We start from the raw sequence: 25,855 nt of genomic DNA, 5'->3' as shown, positions 1-25,855 counted from the left end.
TTACATCCCATTCTGAGTTTCATAATGAAATATCATGCCATCCTGCTCTGTCCCACTCTGAATGTGAATTCTCTTATCCAGCATCTCCATGCTGTCTACACTACCCACCTGTCAGTCACTTAGTAGCAGTCTCGGGTACCAGATAGATACATGTGGTTATCACAGCACTTGCGCTCAAGTAACCTTTATTTTAGTTAATAGTTCTATTTTATTGTTAGTTATTGCTAATATCTTTCTGTGCCTAATTTATAAATTAAATTTTATCACAGGTACATATGTATAGGAAAGAATGGTACATATAGAAAGGGTTTGGTACTATCCATGGTTTCACGTACCTACACGGGTCTTGGAATGTATACCCCATGGATAAGGGTAAACTACCTATTGATAGACTGAAGAAATGAGTAAGTTTACTGATTACACAGGAAGCTAGGTTTCTCACATTGTAGAAAAGAAGACATAAATATGTAATTGGAGAAAAGAGGAAGAATGCTACACTACTACCTATGTAGTGGGGAAACTAAACATTTCAGAATTTTTTTTTTAACATTTGCCAGTTCTGTCTGCTGAAAATGCCAAGGATAAATAACAGCACAATAGTAAGGAGCGCACCTAACACTCAAATATTGATTTTTATGTATTGCTTTCACTAAAAACTATTTCTCCAAGGGCTTCTCGAAGGGCTGGGAAAGTACAGGTGAGTCCGCAACATTGTGTATTAGAAAGAAAGTATTCATAAAGTAAAGAGATGTGAGAAAAACACAGAGACACCTTAAAAGGGATCTCGCAGGTCAAATTTGAAAATTTTAAGAATCTAAATGAATCATGAGAATTATGTGACACACACTGAAAAATAATGAAAGAATCCAAGATTACATACTGATAAAACAAAAGGAAGGAAGGGAGGAAAGGCAGAGAAAAAGCTTTTTTTTTTTTTTTTAAACAGTAGGATACCAACTAACAGGTGTGGAAAAGCTGACAGAATTTTGAAAATCATTCTGTCACCACTGAAAGTCATAACTGACTTGGGCAATAACCACCAGTGAATGCTAAACCACCAAGTAAACATTTGTTGAGAACAAGATGTTTACAAAATTTCAAACATACCTGTTACACACTACCTTTAACTAAGCAGTCAAACTTGACATCCCCAAACCCCTTTGGAATATTTCTGCCAAAATGTTTAATACCAACCTTAACATAAATTTAAACGGTCTTACAAACACAAATCAGGATTCAAAAATACAACTGGCTAGTACTCTTTCAAAACGTCAGTTTCATGAAAGAGGATAAAAAGCTGAGAAGTTACTCCAGAGTAAAGAAGAATAAAGAGACGTAACAACAAATAAAATATGTGTCTTTGGATTTGTTCCCAGAACAAACAGAAAAATTAAAAACTATAAAGCATGTAGAAAACTATAAAGAACAAAAGAAAAATTGACAAATATGACCTGCATTTGGATTTCAGTGCTATCTCAACTTTAAATTTCTTGAATTTAATAGTTTTATTGTGATGTAGTAGAATGTTCTTGTTCTTAAAAGATGAGTGCCTCAGTGTTTATATATGAAGGGTTATGATATCTGTGGCTTGCCCTTGAACGTTTCAACAAAAAACATATCTGAAACAAATGTGGTAAAAGGTTGACAACTGGTAGACCTTGGTGAAGGGCATATGGTGTCTACTTTTTGTTTTTGAGACAGAGTCTTGCTCTGTTGCCCAAGCTGCAGTGCAGTGGTGTGATCTTAGCTCACTGTAACCTCTGCCTCTGGGGTTCAAGCAATTCTCCTGCCTCAGCCTCTTGAGTAGCTGGAATTATAGATGTGGACCACCATATCTGGCTAATTTTTGTATTTTCAGTAGAGATGGGTTTTTGCCATGTTGGCCAGGCTGGTCTCAATCTGCCTGCCTTGGCCTCCCAAAGTGCTGGGATTATAGGCATGAGCCGTGGCTCCTGGCCCCATTGATCTACTTTTGGAATGTCTCTATAGGTCTAAGTCATCTTAATAAAATGTTGAATTTTAAGAAATCAGAAAAGATCAAAGTAAATAAAAGGATTGGAATGCTCAATATAGTAAAGAGTAAGTCCTGCCTAAATAGATCTAATGAAGTCAATGAAATCCTAGCCAATATCCCAATAGGTTTCCTCTTCTGGTAAAAACTGACAAGCTAATTCTAAAATACAAATACTAAGAAGTAAGTATAACCAAGATAGTCTTCGTTATTAAATGAAAAAAAATTAAGGATTTAACACTATTGGAAATCAAGATTTATCATAAAGCTGTACTAATTTATATGGTCGTTCAGCACATGTCTAGATGTACAGGCCAATGTCATGGAACAGAGGATCCAGAAACAATCTACACATGTATAGTTGCTTATTGATGACAGAGATGACACTGCACATCAGTGAGGAAAGGACAAACTTTTCCATAAATAGGATAGGGTCAATTTGATATTCACGTTACAAAAAAAATGAAACCTAACCCCTACACCACACAATGCACAAAAATAAGTTCCAGGTGCATTGTAAATTCAAATGTAAAAGAAACAATAAAACTTCTAGAAAAGAACAACAAAAAAATCTTCATCACCTTGGTAGGGAAAGACTTGTAAACAGGACACAGAAAACACAAAGCATAAAGGAGAAGACTAAAAAATACCAAGCTACATTAAAATTTACGACAACTATTACTCAAATACATTTTGAAGCTAAGAGCAACCTACAGAGTAAGTAAGTATACAGTATATGTAGAACATACAGTCAACAAAGAGCTTGTATCCAGACTACAGAATGAACTAAAGGTCAGTAAGAAAAGAAAATCAATCTAATAGAAATAATTAACAGAAAAAGACTTGAGAGCACATCATAAAGGAGGGCATCCAACTGGCCAATAAATACAAAATGTTGATAAACTCCATTCGTCATCAGGAAAATGTAAATTAAAACCGTAAGAAGATGCCATTAAACACATAAAAAATTGACTAAAATGTAGAGACAAATAATATCTTATTTTGGAGAGGAAATGAGGTTACTGGAACACTCCTACAACGCTAGAATGAATTTAATTAGTACAATCATTTGGAAAACTGTTTGATATTCCATAGAAACTCCACAACTCTGCCCATTCAGAGAAACATCTATGTATATAAATATGTATATATGCATATACATGTGTATACAAAAAATACATGTACAGAATACAAGAATGTTCACAGCAGTATCATTTTTAACAGCCAAATCAAAGTCCATCAGCACTAAAATCAATAAATTATGGTATAGTCATTTTATGGAATACTATACACCAATAAAAATTAACTATGGCTATACACAAAATATATATGAATCTCTCAACATACTGCTGAAAGAAAAGTAATGATATACACAGAAATGAAAGCATACTGTATAACTCATTTCTTTTCACTCAAAACATGCACAAATAACCCATGGTGTTACTAAGTCAGGAAAGCTTTAGTGTATAGTGACGTACATAATGGAAAATGGTATAGATGGAGAGGTCTGCTACCATTCCAGTTTTTACCTATGTGGCGATTACACCGTGTGTTCGCTGTGATAATTTATTCAGTTGTATGTTTACAATTTGTGTAGTTTTCTGTGTGTCTTACTTTCCTAACAACGTGTACAGTAAAAAAATTAACATCTTACTATTCAATTCTTGGGTCCATCGTAGTTTAGAAAGAATGACAAACAATGATTTTTGCTGTGTTGTTGATGTTATTTTTAAAAATAATTTTAATTTTTATAGGGAGTAATAGATTTTCACCTGCTAAAACTAAATTCTGAAATCATATGGTCTTCTTCAAGGAATGTCAACACTGGCATCACGTAGCACTAGAGTCTATGTGCCACTACTTAGCTCCAATCATCCAGAAATCACTTTCTCTTCATACCTGTGTTTCTGTCTGTTGATCCCAACTTCTTTAATTACACTAAATGTGTCTGTAACTTCTCCATCTGTAAAGATAAAAAGCTGTACAAAGAAAGAAAATGTTCATCAGGCTTTGTCAAGTTCATTTTAAGATACCAGAATTTGTCCTTGAAAAATCCCCCTATTTCATTGCAGAGGCTCTGGTGCCTCTTAAAGAGGCATGAGATCCCTAACGTTTCCATCATTAGTACCACATTCTCACATGATCTGCTCACAACCCTGGAAATTTTTAGCACCTTCCCTCCTAGCTACATCTAAGTTATTATGGCACTCCACAAAAAACCTTCCATTGTCCATTGCATGGAGTTAAGAAAGAAGAAAAATGCATCATCTTTTTTTTCTAGTTATTATATAATAGAAAACTGAATTACAAATCATATTTCAATATACTGCATGAAGCTCAGGGGCATAGATTCTTAGAGATTTCACTCTTGCTGTCTCTTCTGTTAGCTCTGTTCCACTTCTTACCTGTAGGGGGTGGCCTGGGATGGAGGGTCTCTTGTAAATGTCCTGGAGTGGTGCCAAGATTTCAGTGCCCCCTAGGTCGGCCTGCATAAGCTTAACTCTCCACAGGGCCTCCTCCATGGTTTGCTGAGTGTACTTCACACTCTCCCTGAGAAAAACAAACACATCCAGTTACATGAGGATTACTTAACCTTGCACAGTATAAAGTCCCTGAATTGAGAAACCCCCATCAAAAGTGAGTCTTATCCAAAATCCTCAATGCCAAAGTCAGCTCTGCAGTAACCCCTTTAACAATTTAGTCTTTTTCTTTAAAGTCTCATTTTGTACCCTCTATGGTCTTTCCAGTAACTTACGGGAAGTATGCCTCATAGGAAGAGCCAAATCCATAGATGTTGAAATAACAGCCTATAGGCAAACTCTTCAGCAGCAAAATCAGTGTTTCCTGAAGGTAAGAGAGTATGAAGAGACAGAGTGAGAGAGGCTCCTCAAAACACATGGGCCCTGCCATTCAATTCTTGAGGATGTGAGCCATCACCCACCTGTCCCTTCTTACATTCCAAGGCCAGCCTTGGGGTGGTCATGCTGCTGTGGCTCAGGCTCCAAACAGACCCGAATTTAACTCTCAGATTTATTCTCACTTGAGCATGTGACCCAGAAAAGGAAAAAAACTAGCTTTACCTTGGCTGCCTGTATGCGCAGCTGAGATCTATCCTGGCTATTCATGGGGCTCTGCATACTTCCGGAGCGGTCCATGAGGAAGACAAACTCTCTACAGGTATTTGATGGTTCATCTTCGGGGATATTTGGATAGAAACTCACCATTGCAGTTGGATCTCCCATCAAACGACCTGATCAGAAAGGATAAAGCCACTCTAAGACAAAAAGGAACACAAGAATCCTAGAACCCAACAATCAATGGTAGTAATTACAATCAAGAGCTAAGAAAAACTCAAATCTAAAACCCTGTGATGATTCATATACTACAACTGCTTGCAATGGGTTTGAGGTAAGTTATAAATATATGAGACAGACAAAAGCAGAACAGATATGAAAGAGAAGAAAGAGGGTAGAAGTTAGCAGACACAAGCAATAGTTAAAATATTGTCACTGATTACTAGTTTCCTGGCAGCTAGGCAAATGAATGAAATACATTAGGTTAAAATGTTCCAGCATTTGCCAAAAGAATCAGAGAAGTTTATCTGCAGAATCAAACCTTTCCTTCAAATCAAATAAATGGGAAATGTTATCACATGGGCCGTAAGTCTTTAATTACAGCTTTGAAAAAAGAAATACTCACATGGACAATTTTTAGGTTGACTATTTATAAGAGTTGAGAGTATAAGTATTATACCCACCACCAAGGTAAATCTGTCTGCTTTGGGTATGAATAACTCACTGATAGTCCTCAGAAGAAAGGAAAACATTGGGATACGTGTTGGATTCTATTAGCATCATCCAAACAATGGGGTGGGGGGGTACCACAGGAGCCTAGTCTATCTGGCCACGTTGTCAAAGCCATAGCTATAACTATTTTTAGGAGCAAGAGAGGACTGATACAGGAATTGAAATGCTAGTACTGAGATAGAGGTGCCATTTCTGTTAACTCCAGGTTTATAGAAAATATAGGAGGATATATAATTAAATTCCATTCTCCTATTTTTACAAAGTGGTTCTAGGATCATAGATGTATATTCTCAGTAGTCCTGAGATTTGGTATGACAATAGAATCTGGCTCAGTTTAATTTCTTCCCCATAGGATATGCCAATAACCAACTGGCTTCTAAATAAGATAGGTGTTGCCCATCAAATACATGAGAGGACACTAGTTCAAAAACAGCGATCATACAATCCAGATGTCTGGATCTATGATGAAGGAGAAGCTTTTTTGATGAGCAGGTTCCTTTCCATTCTCAGAGACAGCTGGTTTAGCTGGCACTATGCTGAGGAGCCAGAAAGGCTGGCATGAGTATGATATGGGTTAATGTATTTAGCGTGAGTATGATATGGGTTAACATGTTTAAAGTGTGGCATGAGTATGATATGGGTTAACATGTTTATAACAATGCCAGATAAATTGTAAATGTTATATGTGGATTATCTATTATAACTTTAGCCTGGCTCAAATTATTTTCACCTCCATGAGTCTTGGCTTCTTTGTTTTCAAATGCGGCATTTCAAATTTTAGCTCCTCTGCTTGTTAGCCTCATGTCCTCATCTGAAAAATCAAGGTAGTAAGCAACACCTACGTCAAGATTATTTTAAGCAGGGGTGTCCAATCTTTTGGCTTCCCTGGGCCATATTGGAAGAAGAAGAATTGTCTTGGGCCACACATAAAATATACTAATACTACCAATAGCCAATGAGCTAAAAAAGAAAAATCACAAAATAATTTCATGTTTTAAGAAAGTTTACAAATTTGTGTTGGCCTACATTCAAAGCTGTCCTCGGCCACATATGGCCCACAGACCACAAGTTGAACAAGCTTGATTGTAAGGGTTAAGTGATATTATATACTTAATGAACTCAGTTTAGGGCTCAACTCAGATTAAACTCTTAGTAACAATATTGCAAAATTATTTCTAAATTTTATTTTCATACAATTTTTAAATTAAATCATAAATTTAATTTTAAAAAGACATTATGTTCTTAATGTAGTAAGTACATCTGTTCTAAGTTTATAAAAAATAACATACTGTGTTTTTGTCATATAGTGGTAGGTTTCATTTGGCAGAACTCTAAATGGTTTTAGTGAGCCAAGCTGCCACTTAAAGTTGTCATTTGCTTCCTTGTATGGATGAGAACAGCAAGTCATCTTGACTAAATATTTGACCTGAGAAGCAAGACTTGGGCAGTTCTGCTAGAAGGGATTCACAAGACAATAAAGTTATTAAGAAGCGAAACTTAGAAATTAAGAAAATAGGGCAAAACAAAAAAGTTTTGGAGATGAAGGGTGGTGATGGTTATACAAGGTGAATATCCTGAAGACCACAGAATTGTACACTTAAAATTAGTTAAAATGGTCAATTCTGTTATGTATATTTTATCTTTAAAAAAAAAGAAAAAAACTTCAGTTGAGACTGCATGTAGCTGTGATGGATCAATCAATAAAGATTATTAGATTTAAAAAACATTAAAACTAAACCTAGTCAATCTAACCACAATTACTACTAGCATTCTTCCTATTTTTTTCATTTTTTAAAATATACTTTAAGTTCTGGGGTACATGTGCAGATCTTACAGGATTGTTACACAGCTATACACACGCCATGGAGGTTTGCTGCATCCATTGCCCCATCATGTACATTAGGTATTTCTCCTAATGTTAACCCTCCCCAACCCCCCGACTCCTGCTATCCCTCCCCTAGCTCTCCCACCCCTGAACAGGCCATGGTATTGTGATGTCTCCCTCCCTGTGTCTGTGTGTTCTCATTGTTCAACACCCACCTCTGAGTGAAAACATGCGGTGTTTGGTTCTCTGTTCTTGTGTCAGTTTGCTGAGAATGATGGTTTCCAGTTTCATCCACGTCCCTGCAAAGGGCATGAACTCATCCTTTTTTATGGCTGCATAGTATTCCATGGTGTGTGTGTGTGTGTGTGCCACATTTGCTTTATTCAGTCTATCACTGATGGGCATTTGGGTTGGTTTCAAGTCTTTGCTATTGTAAACAGTGCCACAATGAACATACATGTGCATGTGTCTTTATAACAGAATGATTTACAAACCTTCGGGTATATACCCAGTAATGGGATTGCTGTGTCAAATGGAATTTCTATTTCTAGGTCCTTGAGGAATCACCACACTGTCTTCCACAATGGTTGAGCTAATTTGCACTCCCACCAACAGTGTAAAAGTGTTCCTATTTTTCCACATCCTCTCCAGTATCTGTTGGCTCCAGATTTTTTAATGATCACCATTCTAACTGGTGTGAGATGCTTTCTCAACGTGGTTTTGATTTGCATTTCTCTAATGACCAGTGATGATGAGAATTTTTTCATGTTTGTTGGCTGCATAAATGTCTTCTTTTGAAAAGTGTCTGTTCATATCCTTCACCCACTTTTTGATCGGATTTTTTTTTCTTGCAAATTGTTTAAGTTCCTTGTAGATTCTGGATATTAGCCCTTTGTCAGATGGGTAGATTGCAAAAATTTTTTCCCATTCTGCTAGTTGCTGGTTCTCTCTAACGATAATTTCTTTTGCTGTGCAGAAGCTTCCTGTGTTTTAAAATGTTTTTCCTAATATACATATTATTTTATAGTGTTGATCTGACTATAACTTACTTTTATTTTACTTAACATTCCTTGGAGGTTGTTTTTCCAATTACTTCAATCTGTCAATGTACATTATTTTAGTAGCTGTATAATAATTCATGAAGTATACCTATCACAGCAAATTTGGCCCCTAACAGATATTTTGATTGCTTACTAATACCTGATATTATTAAAATGGCAGGGGAGATCTCATTGCATATTTTTACTTATATTTAGATTTATTTCCTTAGGCAAGATTTCTAATATTGAAATTACCAAAGTTAACATTTATTTAACACAAATGGCCAAATTTATTCTCAAAAGGTTAATTCACCACACCTTTTAAAACACGAAGCGTCAGATTTCAAAATCTTTGATAACTTGAAAGGTGAAAATCTCACATGATTATATGAATTTCTGTCAAGACTGATCACTGCCACTTGTTTATAAACTGGCCATGTTTTCTCTTGTAAATTATCTGTTCCTGGTTTTTGCCCAATTTTCTACCGATCTACTTAAATTTGCCTACAAGACATATCACATACAGTCATTAAACCTAACTATTCTTGCATGATGTAGTGTAAGCTATTTCAGTGTTTCACATGTATTACCCCCTACTGGAGGGAGGAAAAGAAAAGAGAGTAGTATGACAATAATTCTAAGACAGGGAGTTGCCCCTTAGGGTATAAATACAAAGGAAGAAAGAAAATACCTGGCTTCACCTTAGGCATCCCCATCTCCAAAACCACGCTAGGGATATGCACCTCACTGTAGTAAATCAGGAGTTCCACATCCCGATCAAACTTGTGTCCAGCAGCCAGGGAAACCTGAGTTGGAGACAGGTAAACAAGCCACAATGGAATCATCACTGCGTGCTTTTTAGGGCTGAGGTTAGGGCTGCAGTCCTCCTCCATGAGAGAGCATGATCAGGAACAGAGGTGAGGCTAGAGAAAAGGCTCTGGAGATTAAATGACGATATGGAAGGAGCATGTTGGACCCCCTCCGGGTTACCATTTGGGAAGAACTCGGTGGAGACCAAGTTAAGACTCAAGCAACAGAGGTACTGACGACAGCAGAATTTGCTCATTAACCACCTGAGCAGAAGTCTTGTTCTCTCCTAGGTACTCAGTAGGACTCAAGGGGCAGTTGGATTGGACCTTCTCGATGCCATACTGGGAATCAATGGTGGCGACCATGCTGAGGGTGTAGGGTAGCTCCTCCACAGGGACTATAGGCGTCTTCACATCAAGGCAGCTATCCTTAGGTGACCCTATAAAAAGTGACCTTAGTTCTGTTTTCCTTGTACACTCAGCTTTTCAGCACACTCACAAGCATAAGAAAATTTCCCTATGTATGTCACCCACCACCAGTATTCAAAGGGGAGAGATACTCACCAGAGAATTTGTATCTAGGATTCAGGACAGCTGGGAGGACAAAGCGCAGAGCCCCATCTGTTTCCAGAGGCAGCTCCTGCACATACTTCAGGGTGACTGCCGCCTTCGACCCAGGTTGGAGGTTACCCACATTGCAAGAGAAGACATCCCTGGAGCTGCTGTCCTCCTCCAATAAGAAGGCCTGGTGGCCTTGAGAGACGGCATTCTTATAGTTGGTGCGGGCCTGAGAAGAACAGGGCGAGGGGTGGGAGAGAAAGGGAACATACGAGGTGACATGGCTGATGAAGAGATGAGTAGTGCAGAGCGACTGTATGTAACTGGTCTTGTCTAATCACAGCCATACTTTGAATGCCTCTGATTGATTTTTCCCCAAAATGATTTTAGGAAAATGGCAGTTAGAAAAGAGTGAAAGAAAGAACTTTCAACATCAGCATGTTTTGTGAAGGTGCATTTAGTAGAGATCATAGAGTATGCATTAAGGAAATAAGAAGGGAGGAGGTAATCTCTACTACCTTCATCTTGTCTTGTAATTCTGCTACAATTTTCGTCCCATCCACCAAGGCCTCAAAGCTGTAAACAGCAGAGTCTTCGTCCATGGGGAACACAAAGACGGTCTCCAGAGGAACTTCCTCCTGATTCTCATAGTTCAAAGTTGCAGACACACCAGCCACAAACTCATAAATGGACACGCTCACAGAGATACTCTTCAGTGGTACTGGGGATAGACCAGAATTCAAGTTCATCAAGCTTCAACAGAATGGCTCCTTGTAGGTCAAGCCCTGTGCTAGGTGCCAAAGATTCAATGTCAAGTAAGAGTCACAAATTAGGCTCACCTGGCTCCCGCTGGAGGGTGAGTAGGCCACAGAATTGCACCATGGTGATGCAAGATTCCTGCAGAAAAGACATATCACAAACAGAGTGACACGTTGGAAGTTACATGCTCAAACACCAGCATTTTATGTGCTTTTCTCTGGCATAAGAATACATTCAAAGGGTTAATGTTGGATTTAGGAAGATGGAACTTAAAAAAAGGAGACAAAGATTTCAATCATAAGGTTACTTTTAAATGGCAATCCCAGGTGCAGAAGCTGTAAGATTCACTGGCATCTACTAAACAGGAAATCTCTGAAACACCTTGAGGCTGATTCAAATACCAGTTCCACTTTCTCAAAAGTGTACTTCATTCACCACTTCTTAGGCATAGGGAATAGGTGTCATTAACACCTCTGAGCCTCAGTATTCTCTTCCTAAAATGAGAACCATAATACCCACACATCATATATGAATTAGTACACGTGAAGTCCCTAGAGTAGCACATGACTTGCAGGAGGCATTTAATCAATGATGATAGACATCACTATTGTTCCTATTATTGTTGTGACTGTTAATCAATAAACCTCTGTCACCATTCACTTTGGAGCATGCTGTTCAGAGATGTGCTGCATGTGAGAATCTGTGTGATCCAAGATGGTCTCCTGCCACAGGTCATTTACTGTGTGACATTTCTTTTGGGACTCAAAATGAAAAGATACGAGTACATTTGTATCTGTCCAAGATATTCTAATATACGTAAATACTGCATATGCACATAGCCTACATTTGCACCCCCACCAAACAGCACCAATAAATCAGGATTTTCATTCCATATCTGCTTTTAGTTTGATAAACTGGATGAAAACTTAGTGTGGCAAAATGATTCACAATTTGACAGCAACAGAGAGGACAGTGGCAGGTGTAGGGAGAGGAGAGGACGTTCAGAAAAGGGTTTCTATGCAGACTCCTGACGGGCAAATTCTCTGGTAGAACAGGCTGGGCTGGAGGAGGGAAGAATTTCTAATAACATTTTAAGCAGAGAGCCTAAAGCAGGACACTCACATCGGAGTAAAACAGGTGAAAGAGAAGCTCTCAGGCTGGGCAATACTCACCGAGAGCGGCTTGAGTGGAAAAGAGAGACGCAGAGGGCGTTCCCTTCAAGGAAATAGCCTTCACTTCCTGATCCTAAGCCCAGGAAAAAATCCCTCGTTGAGGAAAACCTGCTATTCCGCACCCTTGCCCCTACTCTTCCCAGTACAAACAAAATTAGTTTGGGTCAGAATTAGGTCTGTCTTGTCAGGTGGCACTTGAGAAAGGCAACTTGCAAGACTCATTTAGAGGCTGGCCACCAAGCTGAAAGCCATGAATCTGAGGCACTGGGAGAACACAGGCCTTCCCACCAAGCCAGGTAGCTGCTTCAGGAATGCAGAGTCCCAGCCTGGGCCACTTAGCAGCTAGGAGGGAGAGCAAGGAGCACTGGGGCCTGTTGCAGGGGTGAAGTGGACGAGGAGGAGATTGGGGTAAGCAGTGGGGCTTGGATAAAATCAGAGATTTATTTAACCTTTCCTAGATTTCCTAGATTTCAGTCCTATAGTTCCAATGTCCACGCATTTACATAATGGTCTGCGTCGGTCTCTGACATTCCTATATAGAAGGGCTTAGGGGCTGCAGTTGATTGGAGTAGATGGAGGCTTAACAGACTCATTTTTTTCAGCTTACACTGTCTCGAAGTTGAGAAAACATCGATTGTCCATATCAAAAAAAGAAAAGTGGGAAAAAGTAAAGTAAAAGAGAAGCAAAGTAGGAAGAAGGGCCTCGAGATTAGGAGATGGCTAAATCCCCCCTTCAACCTCCAGAAGATTCCCCTAAATTGCCAAACTTTCAGGAAACCTTCCTGGGGATTGCACATCAGGATTTCATCCTTCACCCATGGGGCGTGCAGTTCAAGGGGGCCCTATAGATTTGGGGACTGGGGAAAGGAAGTTACAATGTGCACCTCTCAGTCCTCCGGCGCAGGAGTTGGAACCAGGCTCTGCACGGGCGGCTGGATCCCCCCTTCTGCTCCTGCGTTCCTGAGTGCTCTGAGTCACGGCGAAGTGAAAACAGCTGCGGTCGCAATTTCCGGAGAGACCCGCCCCCTTCTAGGGACCGGTTATAAAGTAGCGACCACAAGGCTAAGGGATCAACGGAAAATTATTAAACAAATAATAGAACTTTCGCTTTGTATCAAAAGTCTTCGACTTTGGAACGTTTGATTTATTTTATTTATTTATTTATTTAGGTCTTTGCAAAGGAGCAATCAGAGAACAGGCAAAGAGGGAAAGAGAAAATGCTGCAACAGTAACAAGAGTAACAACATCAACAATGATATTAAAAACTGCATATTTCTGTAAATGCTTAAGTGCCAAGGGCTTACTGTGTCCTGGGCGTTGCTAATCAAAGCTTTATGGACACTGTATCATTGAAATCTTATCTCCAGTTTGAGTCATTTGTTCCCAAGTTGCACCCTCCCTACAGCAAGAGGAAAGATGAGATAGTGTAAGTCACATACTTCTGCTCTAATGAGAGAACCTCTAATCAGGGAAGCCCAAGTTTTCCTGTCATGGGTCCCTTACAGGATCCTGAAGCCAAACGTTTGTGATAACAATTAACTGAGAATATCTATGCGCAATTACCTGGCTAAAACATTAGACGTGATCAAGATCCTCATCTTCTTTATTTCAAAACAACCCATTCTGTCTGGGACTTAAAGTGTCATATTGCTGTTGAGAAACTGTCGGGTAAAGAATACATGATCCATATAGAAAACACAGCTTGATTTTGGTCTCTGTGATGTATTTGTTGTGGATATTTCACTCTCCTCAAGTTATTTGTTCTCTTATCTGTAATATGGGGAAAATGACATACCTCCACAGGTTTTTTTGGTCTATCCCCAGTACCACTGAAGAGTATCTCTGTGAGCGTGTCCATTTATGAGTTTGTGGCTGGCGTGTCTGCAACTTTGAACTATGAGAATCAGGAGGAAGTTCCTCTGGAGGCCGTCTTTGTGTTCCCCATGGACGAAGACTCTGCTGTTTACAGCTTTGAGGCCTTGGTGGATGGGACGAAAATTGTAGCAGAATTACAAGACAAGATGAAGGTAGTAGAGATTACCTCCTCCCTTCTTATTTCCTTAATGCATACGCTATGATCTCTACTAAATGTACCTTCACAAAACATGCTGATGTTGAAAGTTCTTTCTTTCACTCTTTTCTAACTGCCATTTTCCTAAAATCATTTTGGGGAAAAATCAATCAGAGGCATTCAAAGTATGGCTGTGATTAGACAAGACCAGTTACATACAGTCGCTCTGCACTACTCATCTCTTCATCAGCCATGTCACCTCGTATGTTCCCTTTCTCTCCCACCCCTCGCCCTGTTCTTCTCAGGCCCGCACCAACTATAAGAATGCCATCTCTCAAGGCCACCAGGCCTTCTTATTGGAGGAGGACAGCAGCTCCAGGGATGTCTTCTCTTGCAATGTGGGTAACCTCCAACCTGGGTCGAAGGCGGCAGTCACCCTGAAGTATGTGCAGGAGCTGCCTCTGGAAACAGATGGGGCTCTGCGCTTTGTCCTCCCAGCTGTCCTGAATCCTAGATACAAATTCTCTGGTGAGTATCTCTCCCCTTTGAATACTGGTGGTGGGTGACATAAATAGAGGATTTCATCAGAGTTTTGAGGTTTAAACAAAACTGTAAAATATTATTTTTCTTCCAGATAGATTATATGTTTTTTCTGAGCAGAGAGACAATGTCGAACCCACCATGCCTACCCCCAACCTTTCCCTCTTTCCTGGCAAATAATTAATGCTGACAGATGATTGGCACTCAACATTTGTTAAGATAAATGAAATCCATGTATATATAAATAAACAAATGAAAGAATGTATTCAATGAGGAAGTTCATATTCCATCTCAACCCCTAATATGTATTGAGTATTGAAGCCATTTAATTTGGAAGCTTTAACAGACGCCAGGTAGTATAAGACAGATACTTCAAGTGATAGCTTAACACTCTTGAATTCCCAGCAATTTCTTCCATCTTTCTTCTGACAATATCCCCTTCCACTCCCCATTGGAGAACTGCCCATCTCCATACCCCTGTAGCCTGTACCCTGCTCACAGAGATAGGCATGTGACTCAGCCAAGGAAGTCAGATTCAAATCCTGGGCTGAGGCACACAGAAGGAAAGGCAGCTGAGGTGGAACCAGCTGATGGCGGTGCCCTGAGGCTGCTCCATAAATTCTAAGATCCCTCCAGCTGCCCTACTTTCCACCCTTCCTGGGCCTAGTTTTCCATTAGTTTATCTGAGCTACCTCAGTTACTGTTGCTTGCAATAGTCAATTCCGTCAATACTATGTAGGAAAATAAGGTATAATTTATTTATAAAAAATAGCACATACACATAAAAAGCATGAATATAAAATACACAATAAATATGTGTGATATATGTGTCAAAGGAAAGTTTAAAAATATTCTTCCATGGAAGTATATTTTACAAAGGAAATGGTAATAATCGGCTCTCTCATTCTATCTCTTCTCTTCTCTCATTCATTTCTAAGGCCTAATTATACCAAGTAGTTAATTGTTCCCTTGCGAAAAAGTTCCGTGAGTTGAGGGATTAATACCCCAGGGAAGACCAGGGTTATTTAAAATGTCCTGTATTGAGGAATGATTGCAGTTCCTAAAGTTAGACAGGAAATTACTGTGAGGCAGCTGAAGCATATTTAGATTTGTGGCATTCTATTTGAAAGTGATTGAAACAAAAATTCTAGTTACCTACTTGTAGACTCTAGGCTGATGGGGATTTAGTCACAAACTGCTTCCTTCTGCTGGGGAAGAAAAGGAAGACAACACTCACAAGCATCAGCCAGTTATGTTCTCTGTTTGCCATGTCAGTGCACACATTTTGCCCTTCCCTTTTTATCTTGGCTTTCACTCTTTTCCTCCCTTCGCAATCTCCAGGAAAGAGAGAGAGAGAGAGAGAGAGAGAGAGAGCGAGAGAGAGCGAGAGAGAGATTTTAGGTAGTAGAATACATGAGTTGATCCATAATTTATAGATCTCACTGTTAAAAAATTTTTTAAAGTAGAAAAATATATTGGATTTTTTTAAGGTATGAAACTTGGAAAGGAGTCTTTACTACTGCTACCCCTGTACCATCTGCTGCCACAGAATTAGGATGTGGCTTACTTGGGTCTGGTTAGACAATTATAGACACTTTGGAGACAGAAATGAAGTCTACCAGATACACATGTGCACTGAATTCAGGTGTCTGCAGAGGATAAGGGACTTGTTATTGTAATTTTCTGCTCATTAAGAGCTATCTAAGAATCTTTCTTTTGAATAATTTCTCACTGTTGACCCTCATGGCCAGGAAGACAATGAGGGAAAAATACTTCATATTTTGTACATGTCTTACAGAATTATGAATGACTTTTGGAGAGTTACTGTAACCAAATTGTCATAGATGAAGATAAGAAATTTGGATGAGACCTTGTTTGTTATAAAGACATTAAGTATTTACTTTTGTCCCTTTAGAACAGGTATAATTTATGCTGTGCAGTGGTAAATATGAAGAATGGCAGCTGTGGGACTAGTCTTGGAAGGCTTCTTGGTGAAATTATTAAATGTGAGGCATCTGCAATTAGAAACCGCAGTGTTCTCACTTATATGTGGGAGCTAAACAATGGGCACATGTGGATGTATGGAGTGCAATCGTAGACACTGGAGACTCTAAAAGGCGATTCGGGTGGGAGAGGGTGGTGAGGGAAGGAAAATTACCTATTGTGTACATTGCACATCATTTGGTTGATTGGTATGCTATAAGCCCAGACTTCAGTACTTGGCAATATATCCATGAAACAAAAAAATGCGCTTGTACCTCTTAAATCTATAAAACTAAAAAAAAATACAAACAAGAAAAGAAACCACTGCAGAATGATATCTAGTACAGAGCAAAGCAGGCAGATCAAGACAATTCTACCAGGAAGCATTCCTCTTTATCTAGATCTCTTGCTGCTTTTCCATTTCGTTGATCTAAACACAGCTAATTTACATGCATATTAAATTTAACCACATATTTCTTTTCGCAGACACCCAAGAGTTGATTCTTCCCTAAGAATGAGAAATCACACAATGGTGACTGAATTCATCCTTCTGGGAATCCCTGAGACAGACGGCCTAGAGACAGCCCTTTTATTCCTGTTCTCTTCATTGTATTCATGCACCCTCTTGGGAAATGTGCTCATCCTTACAGCTATCATCTCCTCCACTCGGCTCCACACTCCTATGTATTTTTTCTTGGGAAACCTCACCATCTTTGACCTGGGTTTCTCTTGAACAACTTTCCCCAAGATGCTGTTCTGTCTTTCAGGGAACAGCCACGCTATCTCGTATGGAGGCTGCATGTCCCAGCTTTTCTTCTACCATTTCCTAGGCTGTACCGAGTGTTTCTTCTACACGGTGATGGCCTGTGATCACTTTGTTGCCATATGTCTTCCTTTAAGATATATGATCATCATGAACCACAGGGCGTGCTTTATCTTGGCCACAGGGACCTGGATGAGTGGCTGTGTCCACGCCGTGATCCTAACCTCCCTCGCCTTCCAGTTACCTTACTGCGGCTCTAACAAGGTGGGCTATTACTTCTGTGATATACCTGCAGTGTTACCTCTAGCCTGTAAGGACGCATCCTTAGCCCAGAGGGTAGGTTTTACAAATGTTGGTCTTTTGTCTCTCATTTGCTTTTTTCCCATCCTTGTTTCCTATACTTGCATTGGGATCTCCATATCAAAAATCCGCTCAGCAGAGGGCAGGCAACGAGCCTTCTCCACCTGCAGTGCTCACCTCACTGCAATCCTTTGTACTTACGGGCCAGTCATCATTATCTATCTGCAACCCAATCCCAGTGTTCTGCTTAGTGCCATAATTCAGATATTGAATAATCTGGTAACCCCAACGTTGAACCCACTGATCTATAGCCTTAGGAATAAGGATGTAAAATCAGCCCTGAGGAAAGTATTTATCAAGAGAAGCTTTGCTCTGGGAAATAAATGAGAAAATTTAAAGTTTTGCTGGATTTAAGATTTTGATTACATTTTAAAGTTTGATTCTCCATTTCCTAAGAAAATTTCTCATCTGCTGCTTTCACGGCATGTTGAAATGAAATGTACTCTGAATAAATCTACTACTTAACCTTGCTGTTTTAAAATATATGTCTGTTGGTATATTTCCGTATACATTAGAAGTAAATAATTTTTTGACTTTTGGAGGGTTTAAAATAGGAATAAGAAATAATGTGTAATTGCTGCACTTCAGGCTGGAGTGCAGGGGTGCAATCTCAGCTCACCGAAACCTCCACCTCCAGGGTTCAAGCAATTCTCCTGCCTCAGCCTCCCGAGTAGCTGGGATCATGCTCAGCTAATTTTTGTATTTTTAGTAGACCCGGGTTTCACATGTTGGTGAAGCTGGTTTCAAACTGCTGGCCTCAAGTGATCTGCCCGCCTCAGCCTCTCAAATTGTTAGGATTACAGGTGTGAGGCACTAAGCCTGGTCTAGAATTAAATATAATTAATAGAATAATTTAGCAGACATTGTACCAATTTCTCTCTTTCCTTCCTTCCTTCCTTCCTTCCTTCTTTCCTTTCTTTCCATCTTTCCAGGGTCTTGCTCTGTACTGGATTGCAATGGTGCAACCATAGCTCACTGCAACCTGCATGGGCTCAATTCTTATGAGGTAAGGATTCTCTGTTAGCACCACTAACACACACCTTCACCCCAAACATTTCCTAGTTCTTCAAATCTTTGAAAGAGTTAAGAGAACACATTTGCTTTCTCACAGTCCCAGTCGAAAATGTATTTTTATATATTTAAAGGAAGGGGAGAATGAAAGAAAAAAAAATCAGAAAATCCTACTTTATTGAAGATTATAATCTTTAATTTTCTGCCAATCAATATTAAAGCTCAAAGTAACTTAAATACTGTTTAAGGTAATCAATCTAATATTCAATCTTGTGTGATCTCAAGATTTTTTCTAGCATACAGATTCCTTTGGAATCTAGATATTTTTCTTGTATTATTAGATCCCTGGAAGGCTATGAGTTCTTTATTTTCTCAAAAAATTAAATTAAAATTAAAAAAGGAATGTAGGCGTATCTCTGTCTGTCATAGAAAACCCATGTTAAAATTTTCATTTAAATTCAGGTAACAATAACAAATTTGTCCACCTGAGAAAGTGTATATTTCTTTCTTTTTCTTAATACAATCTATATAATTTATTTTGCTTCTTCTAATCTCTCTGTTTCCTAATGCTGGGGAAAAATAGGTAAATTTTGCTTATGAAAATAATGTTACATTTTATAATGAATGTATTCTTGTTTCTCTTTTCCTGATCTTGTTTTCTGTTTCTGTTTATATTTTACCTCCAACTTGCCTGACCTTTCTTGTAAGCTACATTAAGTCCTTTTTGAAAAGAAGCAGAGGATAGACAAAAAGAAAGAAGGAAAGAAAGAAGGAAGAAAAAGAGGAAAGAAGGAAGGAAGCAGAAAGAAAGAAGGGAGGAAGGAAGGAAACAGAGAAAGAAAGAAGAAAGGAAGGAAGGAGGGAGGGAGGGAAGGAATGAGAGCAAGAAAGAAAAGGAAGAGAGAAAGAAGGGAGGATGGAAGGAAAGAGAGAGAAAGAGAGAAAGGAAAAGAAAAGAAAGGGAGGGAGAGAGGGAAGAAAGGAAGGGAAGGAGGGAGGGAGGGAGGGAAGGAAGGGAAGGAGGGAGGGAACTAAAGAAAGAAAGAGAAAGAAGGAAAGAAAGAAAAGGAAGGAAGGAAGGAAGGAAGGGAAAGAAAAAGAAAGAAGAAAAGTAAGTAAGAAAAGTATTTGGAGCCAAAATAATACTCCATAATGGAATGATTATTACCTTCCTTCTCTTACCTTCAATTACTATCAACACAGGTGATTGAACATTAGTTCTCCAAGTGCAAACTATAAGCCATTACACTGAGTGTGCAGTGAGCTATTAAAAGATACTTAATGAGCTTCAGTGAAAGCACATCAGTGACCAGTGATTTGTGATGTGTTATATCAGAGTCTCTAATGTGAGATAACCATAAGTGTACCTTACAAGCAATCAGGTGGTCACTCTAGCTAGAAATAAAACAGACACTAATTCAATTTCAAGAAATCTTTGTAACGCTGAAGTTCCTTCCAGGTAAGTAATCATTGGACTGGAGTATTAAACATGTCAAATATTACAAGAGAAAATGTAAATAATGGCTTTATTTCCCTTTATCTTTCTAATACAAACATCAAAACATGTAGTAACTATCCATTACAACAAGGCTGTTGTAATTTTAAATGTTCTGTTAACCAAGAAACGTAACAGTCACTCCTTTCTTCAGTATCTATGTTTTCTTTACTGGCCTTGTCTTTTTGGCAGGCAAATGCTGAAACAGCCATATGCTTCACAACCTCCACTCTTCCGTCTTTTAACACGCACATGTGCGCACGCGCACACACACACACACACACACACTTCTGTTTTAAGCATTTCACCACTTGTCACTAAAAAAAAAAAAAAAAAAACCAGATGGCGATACTAAAAAATAATAATCATTGTAAAGTTACAATGATTTAGACAATCTCTTTGAATTTTCCCTTGACAGTTTCCTCTAATGTGTATTAAAATGTAATTCCAGCTAGTCCTGCCTTTCTCTTCTCTCCCAGTTGCTTCGCTTTTTATCCAAAGGTCAGGTTTACAGGCTAAGCATCTGCATTCAGAAATTTATTTAGTTAATGGCAGAACCACAGAATCCAGGTCTTCTGATTTGCAGTTCAGTTCTCATTTTGCTTCACAAACTTACAATGCCAAGTGAGAAATTTATGGGTAACCATGATGCAACATAAATTTAAAGAATCTGCACAAGTCCTAAAAGCTATAAGTATACTAAATAAATATTTTGTTGTACGAGGGTATCTTTTTTTTTTTTTTTTTTTTTTTTTTTTTGAGACGGAGTTTCGCTCTTGTTTCCCAGGCTGGAGTGCAATGGCGCGATCTCGGCTCACCGCAACCTCCGCCTCCTGGGCTCAGGCAATTCTCCTGCCTCAGCCTCCTGAGTAGCTGGGATTACAGGCACGCACCACCATGCCCAGCTAATTTTTTGTATTTTTAGTAGAGACAGGGTTTCACCATGTTGACCAGGATGGTCTCGATCTCCTGACCTCGTGATCCACCCGCCTCGGCCTCCCAAAGTGCTGGGATTACAGGCTTGAGCTACCGCGCCCGGCACGAGGGTATCTTTATTGAATCAGAATGTTTATTTCTTCTAATATAAAACATTAAAAATTTTAAAAAATAAAAAATTTAATACAAAATAAGTAATTTCTAGTTTTTCTGTTCTGATAAAGCATTCCTAGAAGTTTCATCAAATTGACTTTTAAAGATTTAAACAATTTCAGACTTACAGAAAAGTTGAAAAAGTAATACAAAGTCCATGTTAATAAATTCCCAATGTTATAAGCACATTGTTTTGTTTTATCCCTTCTCTCTCTCATTCTCTCTCCCCCTTTCCCCAATATTTGTGTGTGTGTGTGTGTGTGTGTGTGTGTGTGTGTGTGTGTGTGTACATCATATTCTGAATGAGCTGCAAATATGTGGTCCTTTCCCCTATATCTCACTGGATGTGTTTCCTAAAACAAAAGATGGCTCCTTATAGAACTATAACATAGTTATCAAAATCAATAAATGAATATTGGTGCACAACTATCAACTAATCTATATGTATTTTTTAGATTTTCCCAATTATTCTAATAATGTTCTTTATAGCACAATATGTTCAGGATTATATATTGCCTAGTGTTGTTTGTCTTTGTATTTTATAAATCTAGAATAGTTCCTGAGTCCTTTGTATTCCAGGACACTATAGTTTTCGAATATTTTAAGACAAGTATTTTGTAGTACATGCATCAGAGTTTCTTTAATGTTTTCTCCTGATTAGATTCAGGTAATGTGTTTTTGACAGAACCAACTCCAAAATAATGCTATGTTATTCCTAGGATATTATATCAGGAGGTGCTTGCTGTGAATTTGTTCCATTACTAGTGAGGTTAATTTTGACCATTTGGCTAAGGTAGTGTCTGTCAGACTACTCAATCATAAAGCTATTATTTTACCCTCCTAATTAATAATGATTTCTGGAGGGATGGAAACTTTGCAATTATGTACGTATCCTATTACTTCTCAAATTTTATCTGCTAGTTTTAGCATCCATAGACAATTCTTCTCTGAATTGATTATTATTATACTTACCAAATAATAACTTTCCAAATTAATTATTCTTACCACATTAAGTAATTAGTTTTCTACCATAAAGAAGACCTTTCTCTCTCTGTCTATGTAACTAGCTGAATAAAGTGTGTGATACCAATCTTGTTGCTGTGTCAGTTGGAATCATGGGATAAGACGACTATACTAAGACATTATCCCTCATCGGAGGAGGAACTTCCCTTTTTGAGAGAGGAGATGTAAAAAATATTAAAGAAAGATCCTTTCACTAAACTAGATGACTTTTAATTTACCCTCCAACTCTGAAATACTAATTCTGTGATTCCATATGGCTGTCTTATAACTGTAGAATCATTTACATCGTTGGAGAAATGGAAGTATAGATAGAGGAAGAAATGGCACATGGAAAGGCTGGGTGGCATAGGGGTTAGGAAGCCTTTGTAAATTAGCCAACAAATTTAAAAAAAGTTCTCTTTCACTTGCTTGGTACCAGCCAGTTGCAAATATTAAATACCAAATACTAGGCAATAACAGCAGTCAAGCAAATAACAGGATTTACTTGTTTTAAGGATACAGAAGAGAAGTGGCACAATCAGAATATTATAATATAATATTATAACACACACACACATATTGGGGGGAGGGGGAGAGAGAATGAGAGAAGGGATAAAACAAAACAATGTGCTTATAACATTGGGAATTTATTAACATGGACTTCATATTACTTTTTCAACTTTTCTGTAAGTCTGAAATTGTTTAAACCTTTAAAAGTCAATTTGATGAAACTTCTAGGAATGCTTTATCAGAACAGAAAAACTGGAAATTACTTATTTTGTATTAAATTTATTTTTAAAAATTTTTAATGTTTTGTCTCTATAATGAGAGATCAGCAACATTTTTCAAGACAGGAAATGCAAGTTCCTAAATCTCACCATTGAACACAGGGCTGTTCATGAGAATATAGGAATGAGTATGTTCATATTAGAACCTCTGGAAAGATCATTCACTCTCCTCATACTGTACATTAGAATATAAGGCTCGACCATTCCTGTATGTATGTGTTGCCAACTACCTCAGCCAGTAGCAGACATACCTCATTAATCTCAGCAAGTATACAATGTGATTATAGAATATAGTCCACAGTAAACTCAGAGCATGACAAAGTCCTAAACCACTGCTTTCAGACTCAGCATTCTACAGTGTTTTCTATGAAAACGTTTCTGAATTAGGTGCTACAGAATTAGAAAATGAATCAGTTTCCCAGAGTTCTTGGGAAATCACATCAAGAATTCCATTATCCATTTCACTCAGGACTTCGTTTCAATCTACATTTTTACATCACCCAAAGTTGTTTAAAAAAATTCATTTTCTACAAAACATAATTGTCTTGCACTCTATAATAGTTAAAAGGCCTAAGTGAAGTGGACTAGGAGTAGAGCACTTTTAAAACATGATATCTTTGTCCATTAAAATCCTAATAAATTTTCATGGTTTTCTGTAAACTATCACCTTCAGCATATGATATGAAATAACCTTGTCTAAAACTCACTTAAGTGGGCAGTAAGTTAAATGGCAGACTCCTAAACAGTTTTTGGACATTTGTAAGGGTTGGGCACTGAGAAGGGTGTGATACAACTGAGCATAGAGAAAATCCCCTCTGTAGGATGGAGGAGATTTTGTCTGGAGAGAATGCAAAACTATAAACATTGCTTGCAGGGTTTTAAATGTGGGGCTCCCTGATTGTAAGATGAGTTAGAATAACTGTACTTCATTTATAATTGGTGTCAGAAGCACAAGGCTCAAAAGGAATGGAAATTAATAGGTTAAGCACATACTGAATTGTGTGTTATTATTCGGCACGTATATATTGACATATTCTGTACAATAGTTAGGAGCTTGGAGTACAGAGGTGAATAAAATGAACATGGGCCTTACCTTTAAGAAACTTACATCAAAGGAAGAAGGGAGCCTTAAGTAAAACTTGGAGACTATGATGTTACCATTGTAAATGACTAAACATTTCCTAAAAACAGGAATACCTGACATTTTTTTACCAAAGAGAGAAAGAAGTATCTATAGGTGAATTATTTCTCATGATACAGCAGGCTAATACCATATGACCTTCTCAGTAAGATATTACTGGCAGTTGAATTCTCAATCCAGACTCACTGTTCATGGGTTCTAGGCAAAGTGCACAGACTGACTAGTACCCTGACAGGATGACATCAAGATCTTCTCCTTCGTCCCACATCATCTTTGTTTATACTCCTAACTTCCAGAACCACAAGTTCTCTCATAGTATTTTTGCAGTAGCAGTTGGTTGAAATTATACCATGTACTGGGTCCTGGGAATATTATTTTGCTTGAAATGTTACTATGTGGCTAGGAATTATTTTACTGTTTTTCCTATTTTAGGTACTGGACTGGTATTGTGAAATTCATACGCTTCCACTTGGGAAAGTAGAAATTAACAAAGAACCTCCAAGTTGGAGCATTCAAACTTGGAAGTACTAAAGGAGCCTCACCCCATTTCATGAAGCGAAAGCCCAGAGGTTAGCCACAGAAGGACCCGTGACCTCAAAGAAGGCACTGAGCCTTAGAATAACATGAATATAAAATTGTGGAGGGGGAAATGTTGGACTTGTAATTCTCTGGACTTTAATATACAACAAAAGGGTATTTCATATTTGTATTTTAATTTCTTTCTGAAAATTTAATTTTAAAAATCATATTCAGAATTTATATTTGTGGGCAGTTTAATTTTGTTGGCATTATATTATTTGGCATGTTTTAACACTTGTGAATGTTTGTTTTACAGTTTCTTCTTTTGGGGCTATATTGGATACTATGACTAGAAAATTTGTGATGAGAAATAGATTAGAGAAGGCATTTTTGGCTGAGAGTGAAGTGCATCCTTGATATTAAATCAATGCACACTGCGTTCTGAAGGGAGCCAAGCAGGGCATCCTGCTGGCTGATTCCCGTGGCTCTCTTTGGGTTGCCCGGCAACAAGCTGGCTGAAGTCAGAATCATGCTTTCTCCCCAGCAGTGGAGACGGCAAACTGAGATGCTGCTGTTTTCCAAGGCTTTTGAAGAAGAGAGACAGGATTTTCCCCTTGCATTCTTAATCCAGTTTTATGATTAATGATACTAACATTGTATTTTGATCCATTTGGATCTTTATTTCTGTTCATCAATGTTTAGTACACAGAGATGAGGAAGCGGGCAGAAAGGTGACTGATTAGGCTTCCTCAGCGTACATTACCACATCATTCTATTCCCAGGTCGTTATGGTGCTTTCTACAGTCCAAGTCCCTTATAAGTAAGTGAACGGATTTAAGAAATAGAATTCAATAACTGTTTAAATGTCTTCCTAACCTCAGCCAAATATGTAGAATGAAGCATCACAAATACCTTCTAAAGTGCATGACAAGCTAATCTTCATGCTGAGCACACTACAAAGAAGGTAATCTAACAATCAACAGAGCCTCTAATGAGGCTCAAGATATGATACTGTCCGAGACAAACTAGCATCTCCCCTTCTTTCTTCCATCTTTAGAGTAATGACTTTACAACATGGTGAGATGCCCAAGACGGAAATTAAGAGCACACCTCCACCTTTTCACACTCCCACTCAGCTGATCATCCATTCAGTTTCAGTACTCTAGTTTTTAA

General features: G+C 38.3%; 3 protein-coding genes across 8 annotated transcripts in view; 2 read left to right on the top strand and 1 right to left on the bottom strand.

Moving 5' to 3' along the window:
- VWA5A (von Willebrand factor A domain containing 5A) overlaps positions 1 to 12,990 on the bottom strand; it is a 29,489-nt gene extending 16,499 nt beyond the window's left edge. For 3 of the 6 annotated variants that reach the window (XM_074400770.1, XM_074400768.1, XM_074400771.1), the window contains exons 1-11: positions 12,865 to 12,990; positions 10,889 to 10,946; positions 10,568 to 10,770; positions 10,056 to 10,278; positions 9,756 to 9,931; positions 9,374 to 9,488; positions 7,858 to 7,941; positions 5,092 to 5,261; positions 4,767 to 4,855; positions 4,417 to 4,561; positions 3,911 to 3,990 (exon numbers count right to left, since the gene is read on the bottom strand). In XM_074400770.1, coding sequence (XP_074256871.1) covers positions 3,911 to 3,990; positions 4,417 to 4,561; positions 4,767 to 4,855; positions 5,092 to 5,261; positions 7,858 to 7,941; positions 9,374 to 9,488; positions 9,756 to 9,931; positions 10,056 to 10,278; positions 10,568 to 10,770; positions 10,889 to 10,931 — 1,328 coding nt within the window. In that variant the 5' untranslated portion in view covers positions 10,932 to 10,946; positions 12,865 to 12,990. Of the gene's footprint in view, positions 1 to 3,910; positions 3,991 to 4,416; positions 4,562 to 4,766; positions 4,856 to 5,091; positions 5,262 to 7,857; positions 7,942 to 9,373; positions 9,489 to 9,755; positions 9,932 to 10,055; positions 10,279 to 10,567; positions 10,771 to 10,888; positions 10,947 to 11,980; positions 12,054 to 12,864 lie in introns of those variants that run through there. The other 3 variants (XM_074400769.1, XM_010334413.3, XM_074400772.1) reach the window with 3 other exon arrangements.
- Positions 12,857 to 14,557, top strand: LOC101048391 (von Willebrand factor A domain-containing protein 5A-like). Its single transcript, XM_003923875.2, has 3 exons — positions 12,857 to 13,091; positions 13,805 to 14,007; positions 14,297 to 14,557. Exons 1-3 carry the CDS (start codon positions 12,857 to 12,859, stop codon positions 14,555 to 14,557), a joined length of 699 nt encoding a protein of 232 aa, XP_003923924.2.
- A 2,353-nt stretch (positions 14,558 to 16,910) lies between these two features.
- On the top strand, positions 16,911 to 17,978 carry LOC101048708 (putative olfactory receptor 10D4). The gene is given in 1 exon segment (XM_010334678.2): positions 16,911 to 17,978. A coding segment is annotated over 1 exon segment (936 nt). The 5' UTR covers positions 16,911 to 17,028; the 3' UTR covers positions 17,965 to 17,978.
- The last annotated feature ends 7,877 nt before the right edge of the window (positions 17,979 to 25,855 follow it).

The sequence above is a fragment of the Saimiri boliviensis genome, chromosome 6 (genome assembly GCF_048565385.1).
Source record: "Saimiri boliviensis isolate mSaiBol1 chromosome 6, mSaiBol1.pri, whole genome shotgun sequence".
Taxonomy (NCBI): domain Eukaryota; kingdom Metazoa; phylum Chordata; class Mammalia; order Primates; family Cebidae; genus Saimiri; species Saimiri boliviensis.
The sequence above is the reverse complement of the archived record's forward strand: the minus strand, read 5'-3'. Positions and strand labels throughout refer to the sequence as shown.